This window comes from Helianthus annuus, chromosome 16 (genome assembly GCF_002127325.2).
Source record: "Helianthus annuus cultivar XRQ/B chromosome 16, HanXRQr2.0-SUNRISE, whole genome shotgun sequence".
Lineage (NCBI taxonomy): Eukaryota > Viridiplantae > Streptophyta > Magnoliopsida > Asterales > Asteraceae > Helianthus > Helianthus annuus.
In genome coordinates, this window is record NC_035448.2 from 149,765,095 (window position 1) to 149,772,404 (window position 7,310).

The following is a 7,310-nucleotide window of genomic DNA, read 5'->3' on the forward strand; positions in this document are numbered from 1 at the left end:
TCTCCGAATCACCGGTATTCCTGTGATCCTCAGAGATAATCTAATGTTTGACAAGATTGGGGAGCTATTTGGATCGATTATCGAAGGCTCGTCTTTCTCCTGGATGGACTCGGATAACTCGGAGGGCTCGGTCCTGGTACTGGCTCCACATGGAAGACGGATCGACGAATCGGTGGTGTTAAAATGGAAAAATAGAAACTTCGTTATCTGGGTATCGGAGGACATGTCTAGCTGGAAACCAGATATGGAAAGTATTCTGTCTCTAAATGGTAACAACGACAATAACGAGGAAGATACAGACGATAGCTATATTGATGGTGAGAAAGAAGGGGAGAATATAATGGATGAGGTAGAAGAGGTTGATAAAAATTCGGTCGAAGATGAACTTGAGGATGGTGAGTGCTCATCGCCGGTGAGGTCTCAGCCGGAACCGGTAACAGAAGGTAAACCCAGGAAGGAATACCAGAAGTCTCCGGAGAAGTTGTTTCCGGGAGAACACGAACAGCCGGAAGATGAAAAATCGCCTAAAGGTGGCAGGTCTGTTCGTAATCTGGGCTCGAGTACACCAAAGTTGCATGGGAACGAGACATTGCATGAAGGTATTAATGACATGGGGAATATCGATGGGGCAGCGGAATTGTCTGGTGGTGGTCCACGAGTTATGGAGGAGAGAGACAATGATCTTTTAAATAATTACAATCGTGTGGACCCATCTCCTGCAATTAGGCTTGGTAAACGACCCAGAGAAGTTAGAAGCCCACCATCAACTGGATCTATGCAAGGCCCACCTGTGAGAAATTTTAACCATGATTTCCAATCTGAGGATTCTTCCTTAGATCTTAATCGGCCGATGTCATCGCCTGGTAACCATGAGTTAAGGAGAATGGGGGATAAGGATAATCCTGGGGTGAAGTTGCCACAGATGGTAGATAAGCAGCAAACCTCGGAGTATTTCCGGCCTGGAGATCAGAATTTGACTAACCAGGGTGGAACGACTACTGATGGCAACAATATTAAGGAAGAGATCCTCGCAACTATTTCGGTTGGCTCGAAGATTGGTGTCAATTTGGAGGGTTTCCAGGAAGCTACTAAGGTCAGTATTCTTGGTGAAGGTGTCCACAATCGTGTCAAATGAATTTTCTTTCTATTAATCTTAGGGGTGTACGGGACTCCCGTAAAAGCGATTGGGTTAGGGGTTTGAAGACGTCTTACGGTATACACTTCTTAGCAATTCAGGAAACAAAAGTGGATGACTCCGTGAAATTCGTATTTAATTGTTTTTGGGGGCGATCAGCTTATAAATTGGAGATGGTGAATGCAGAAGGGCGGTCAGGGGGTCTGGCTTGCCTTTGGAATCCGGCTGTGTTTTCATGTGACAACGTGGTTAAGGATAGATTCTTCCTAATTCTATCAGGTTTTTTATGTCAATCTGGTACTCGGTTGAATTTAGTAAATGTGTATGCGTCAAACGATCCTAGTGTTCGTAGAAGGATCTGGTTAAGTCTTGGGGAAATTAAAAATTCCATGCAAGGTCTGTGGGTATTCATGGGAGATTTCAATGAAGTTCGAGATGAATCGGAAAGGTTTAATTCGGAATTTGTAGCTGCAAATGCGGAGGCGTTCAACCACTTTATTTTGTCTGCAGGCCTATGTGAATACAATATGGGGGGTGGTAAGTTTACCTATATATCGGATCGCGGAGATAAGCTGAGTAAATTGGACCGTTATCTAGTTTGTATTGGTTTTATGGAAAGATGGCCAACAGCGACAGTTCAGGTTCTTAAAAGAGAGGCATCAGATCATCGACCAATTCTACTTTCTACAACACCGTCGGATTTCGGGCATATACCGTTTAGATGCTTTAATTCTTGGCTGGAACTCCCGGGCTTTATAGAGCTGATTCAGCAAATATGCCAGAACTTCAACTTCAATGGTCCGGCAGATGTGGCATTGTCTGTTAAGTTAAGATGGCTTAAAAATAAGATCAAGGATTGGCTTAAAGGGGAGCGCGAGCGAGTTAATGGAGTGTACTTGGAAAAAAAGCATAGGATTCAATATCTAGAAGGCCTCGCTGAAGATAGAGTCTTGGGTGATGAAGAATTAAACGAGAGAGCAGATTGTATAAATATCGTGTTGGAGTTGGACCGCCGGAAGCAAATGGATGCAAGACAGAAATCTCGTGCTAGGTGGGCTATTGAAGGCGATGAAAATTCAGCCTATTACCATAACATTATTAATTTGAATCTCAGTAATAACCGGATAAATGGGCTCGTCATTGAAGGGGTTTGGGTGACTAACCCGGTAGAGATCAAAGAACATTTTTTCGAGTTCTTTTCCAAACAGTTTGTGGAACCTATGCCCTCTAGACCCTGTATATCGTGCCATAACCTGGTTACTCTTACGGAGACAGAAGCCGAAGCCCTGGTTGTACCTTTCTCTAGTTTGGAAATCAAGAGAGCTATTTGGGATTGCGTGGGGGATCGTGCTCCGGGCCCGGACGGCTTTAATTTCAAGTTCATCAAGAGGAATTGGAGCCTTTTCCAAGAAGATTTTACCAAGATTTTTCAGGAATTTTTTTACCAAAGGGTCGATCAGCCGATGCTGTACGTCCTCCTTTTTGGCGTTAATTCCAAAAGTCAACGACCCATCTTCCCCATCAGATTTTCGGCCTATCAGTTTGATCGGCGTCATCAACAAAGCTATCTCAAAAGTGTTGGTTAACCGTCTAAAAATGGTAATTGGGAGGTTGATTTCGGAAGAACAATCTGTGTTTCTGGCCGGAAGAAACATCACGGATGGCCCTTTAATCCTGAATGAAGTAATTGCATGGATGAAAAAAACGAAAAAATCGGGTATGATATTTAAAGTTGATATTAACAAAGCTTACGACTCGTTAAATTGGAATTTTCTCGAATCTGTGATGTTACAAATGAATTTTCCGGGTAAATGGCGGGAATGGATTATGGCTACTCTTGTTTCGGCAAAAGCGTCGGTGTTGGTGAATGGTTCACCAACTATGGAATTCAATTACTATCGTGGGTTACGTCAGGGAGACCCGCTATCACCTTTTTTGTTTGTTATCGCTATGGAGGCTCTTACAGGCATGATGAAAAAGGCGATGTCCGAAGGAATTTTCGAAGGTCTTAGGTGCACAAATAACGGTCCGACTCTTTCTCACTTAATCTATGCAGACGATGTTGTTTTTCTTGGGAAATGGTCGCCCGATAATGCTCTAAATCTCCGAAGAATATTAAGATGTTTTTTCTTAGCTTCGGGTCTTAAAGTAAACTTAGCAAAATGCTCCATGTTCGGTGTTGGGATAAATGACGACGAGATAAAAGCCATGGCGGATCACATGAATTGCAAAAAAAGGATCTTTCCCGTTCAAACATTTGGGATTGATCGTTGGAGCAAATATGAATCTTATACGTAACTGGAAACCGGTTATTGATATATTCAAGTCTCGGTTATCAATTTGGAAGGCCAAAAGTGTGTCGTATGGAGGTAGAATCACTTTGCTTAAATCGGTATTGAATTCTTTGCCTACGTATTTTTTCTCATTGTATAAAGCTCCGGCGAAAGTTATTGATACGTTGGAAAGAATTAGAAGAGCGTTCTTTTGGAAGGGATCGGATGACAATTCTTACACGAGTTGGATGGCATGGGAAAAAGTCATTGCCCCTTTCGAATACGGTGGTCTTGGCTTCGGTTCGCTCCGAGACGCCAACTTGGCGATGTTGTCAAAATGGTGGTGGAGATTTAAAACGGATAAAGATGCGCTTTGGAGAAGAGTTGTATGGTCGGTACACCACAATGCGAGGTCGTGGTCTCCTGTCCCAGCAAAAATTTCTATCCCCGGTCCGTGGAAACAGATTGTGAGTGTCCAACAACCTCTCAATTTAATTGGCATAAATCTGCAGGATCTTATCTGGTGTAAAGTGGGTTCCGAGGCAAAAGCTTTGTTTTGGTTGGATTACTGGATTGGTTCACAGCCTCTTTGTACTATGTTTCCTCTCCTGTTCGCGCTCGAAGTTGATAAACTCTGTAGTATTTCTCAAAGGGTGGTTTGGGAATCTGGGGGTGCTAGTTTCATGTGGCTTTGGAGAAGGAACTTAAGTTGTGATGATGAAGTCTTTGAATTACAAAACCTCCTCGACATTCTGAATTCCTTTCGTCCTCATGATGGGCCGGATATGTGGATCTGGAAAATGCAGCCTTCGTTCGGTTTCTCGGTGGCTGCCATCAAACTGGCAGCTGAGAGTTTTAACAGAAATATTCCAGATTTTATGTTTTTTTGGAATAGTTTAGTCCCGAAAAAGGTGGGCATTGTCTCGTGGCGTGCCGTAGCGGAACGGCTACCAACAAAAGCTGCATTGATGTCTCGGAATATAGATGTGGGGAATATACACTGCCCGCTATGTAACGATTACCCGGAAACTAGTGAGCATTTATTTGCGGCATGCCATTTTTCACAAGCAATTTGGTTGGTGATTGCACAATGGTGTAAAATCCCACCACTGATTCTGTTTAGCATTAAAGATGTGGTGGATATTCAAAGGGCTGTAGCGGGTTCGAAGAGGAAAAAGAAGCTCATCAATGCCATATTTCAAGTTGTGATTTGGTGTATTTGGAGATTGAGGAATGAGGTCATCTTCAGACAGGTCGAGCCATCTATGTCAAGGGTGATAGAAGAATCTAAATCAATGTCATTCTTGTGGATTAAAAATAGGCTAAAGTCGGCTAATTGGTCTTGGGGCGAATGGAGAAACTTTAGTTTTGTATTGTAGTTGGTATGTAGTTCTTTTATCTTGTATTTGGCGGATTGGTGTTCTTTGTATATTTGGTGTCTAGCTTCTTGCTAGCTTGGAAATAAAAAATCTTTTGTTGGCCGTTCAAAAAAAAACATTGATCAGGAATAATTGCTTGTTTACCTTACACAACTTCCCAGTCTCCTCCCGTAATGCATCATAATGTAGTTGTCCATAAATGATTAAAATTTTATTTAGGCATTCATAATTAACTCCTTGCAAATTTTCAAATGAAGAGACTTTTGTCTTAAAATGTTTCACCTACAAATGAGCAAATTTTCAACTAGAATACATGGGTTACATTGAAGATTAATATATTCGGATGGAGAATGATGTTAGGCAAAATCCTGATATTAGAAGTGTTGATAAAGAGAGATATGCTAGTGGGGCCGTCGTGGTGCACAATGTGTGGTTCTGGGGAAGAAACGGTGGATCATATTTTCACCTCTTACTATGTTGCTTCGGAGATTTGCAATGTATTACAGCTTGGTGTAAGGTGGAGCCAATTTTTGCCTTTTCATTTAAAGATTGTTAAGTATACATGCATATCCGAGGGGTGACTCATAGAGGAAGATATTTCCAAGTGATTATCTTGGTTGCGTGTTGGGTTATGTGGAAAGCGAGAAATATTGGATCTTCAACAAGGTGCCGATTAAGATACAGAAGCTATGTGGAGAGGCGAAGGCGTTTAGTTTTCTTTGGATCTCAAGTCGTTCTAATGTAGTTTCTTTAGATTAGAACAAATGGCAAAAGGTTTGATGTGTAATGTTTTGTTGTTGCCTTTTCGGCTATTTTCTTGCTAGCGAGGTGTTTCTAATAAAGGTTGCCGTTTAAAAAAATTAACTCCTTGCACCTCAAACTACGTAATGGATTACAACCTAAACAACATTTATAAGGAAACTACCCAATAACATTAGTTAATTATTGTCAACCATCTACCTTACTCACGTGGTCAAATCATCTTCTGTGATGTTCTTGAGGCATATCTATCTTAATCTTGTTTGGCATCCATCTATTTGGCTTTGTTTGCAATTTCCCGAGATCTTATTAATCACGGTTTGAGTCTAGACATTACAAGCTAGCATCTAAATCCCTTAAACCAACATTCTGATACTGATACCAACCTGTCACACCCCAACTATATGGTGGCTTGACGAACAGTTGTATTTACGCAAATGTAAAACCTTTATTAAGAAACACAATGAAAGTCACGATATTCTGAAATTATAAGTTACATAAGCTTGTCTAAAGCTAAGTGATATCAAAGTTCTTGATCATGTCAATCACTAATTTTTGCCAAATAGCCATCTGGTGCCTTCTATCTCATAACCCATTGCTCTTGCAATCGAAGTCTTAATTAGCTTTTCTGGAATACACGCTAAAACAAGCCATACATTGGTGAGTTCTTTGTTTAAGGTTCAAAAATATGTATCCTTATGTGTTTTCATATTAGGATCACCCTATTTCAGGCTTGCATGGGTGAGTTTAGTACATACAAGTTTTGTTTAGAAGAGATACGTTTTGTTTAAATATATCATATTGTTCTACTAGCTTTGTTGGAGTTTTAAATATGATCCTAATTATACTTTCTCATCAGTCTAAACTTTGGATCAGTTAGAAGTTTATAGCTCGTGTTTTCACACGCCATGTTCCAAGTTTTACGTATGCCTATGACTTGGTGTTTCATGACCATATGACCGGTACCAACATACGTGTATCGTTAGCCCTTTAAGTAAAAAGGGCTTCATAGAACCCACCTAATTCATATACAAGTATATTATGTGTCAATGTTGTGAGTTTGCTACTACGTACGTGTGTTCACCAAGATAGGCCTAATCATAACCGTCTGTCAATAAACTATTGTGGGATAATAACAAATAATATTATCACATGAATCTTTATCTCTTTCTCTCTCTATATAGAGAAGGAGAGAGAGTGAGAGAGAGAGAGAAAGATGAGTAAATAAAGGTTTTAAAAAAGTTAATATTATTTTTTTTACTGTTTTAACGGTTAAATATGGAATTCTTATAAATTTTAAAATGTTACCGTTGTGTGTTGGGGCCACGCATGACTGACACGATGTTCCACGAGTGATCACACGACCACATAGGACTACACAGGGATACGTGAGAGGTGCGCCACACTGTATATACGATTGCTCTTGAAATGATGGTGCTTCATGTATAAAGTGTTCCACATAAGGTGCCACGGACATAAGGTGTTTCTAACATAAAAATGAGAGATATGAGGGCTACACCTTTAATCACTAAAAAAGATCAAAACTCAATAAATTGAAACCAAATCTTTAGAACAGAAAAATGCCAAACTATCATTCAAATAGGGGTGTCCAAACTGCTCGGCGCTCGAAGATCGTTCGACGATCGTTCGAAAAAGCTCGGAAATTTGCTCGTTCGATTCCTTGCTCGGTTAAAACCGAGCCGAGCAGCTCGGTTCGGTTTAAAAACGAACCGAGCACGAGCATAGGTACGCTCGCTCGTCGCT

The 7,310-nt window shown here is 40.8% G+C and overlaps 1 protein-coding gene across 1 annotated transcript; it reads left to right on the forward strand.

Moving 5' to 3' along the window:
* The first annotated feature begins 1,131 nt into the window (after window positions 1-1,131).
* Window positions 1,132-2,721, forward strand: LOC110919782. The gene has a single exon (XM_022164038.1). The coding sequence runs from the start codon at window positions 1,132-1,134 to the stop codon at window positions 2,719-2,721; it is 1,590 nt and encodes a 529-aa protein (XP_022019730.1).
* Window positions 2,722-7,310: the final 4,589 nt, after the last annotated feature.

Coding starts and splice junctions, on each gene's coding strand:
- LOC110919782 (XM_022164038.1), top strand. CDS start 1,132: ATGAATTTTCTTTCTATTAATCTTAGGGGTGTACGGGACTCCCGTAAA.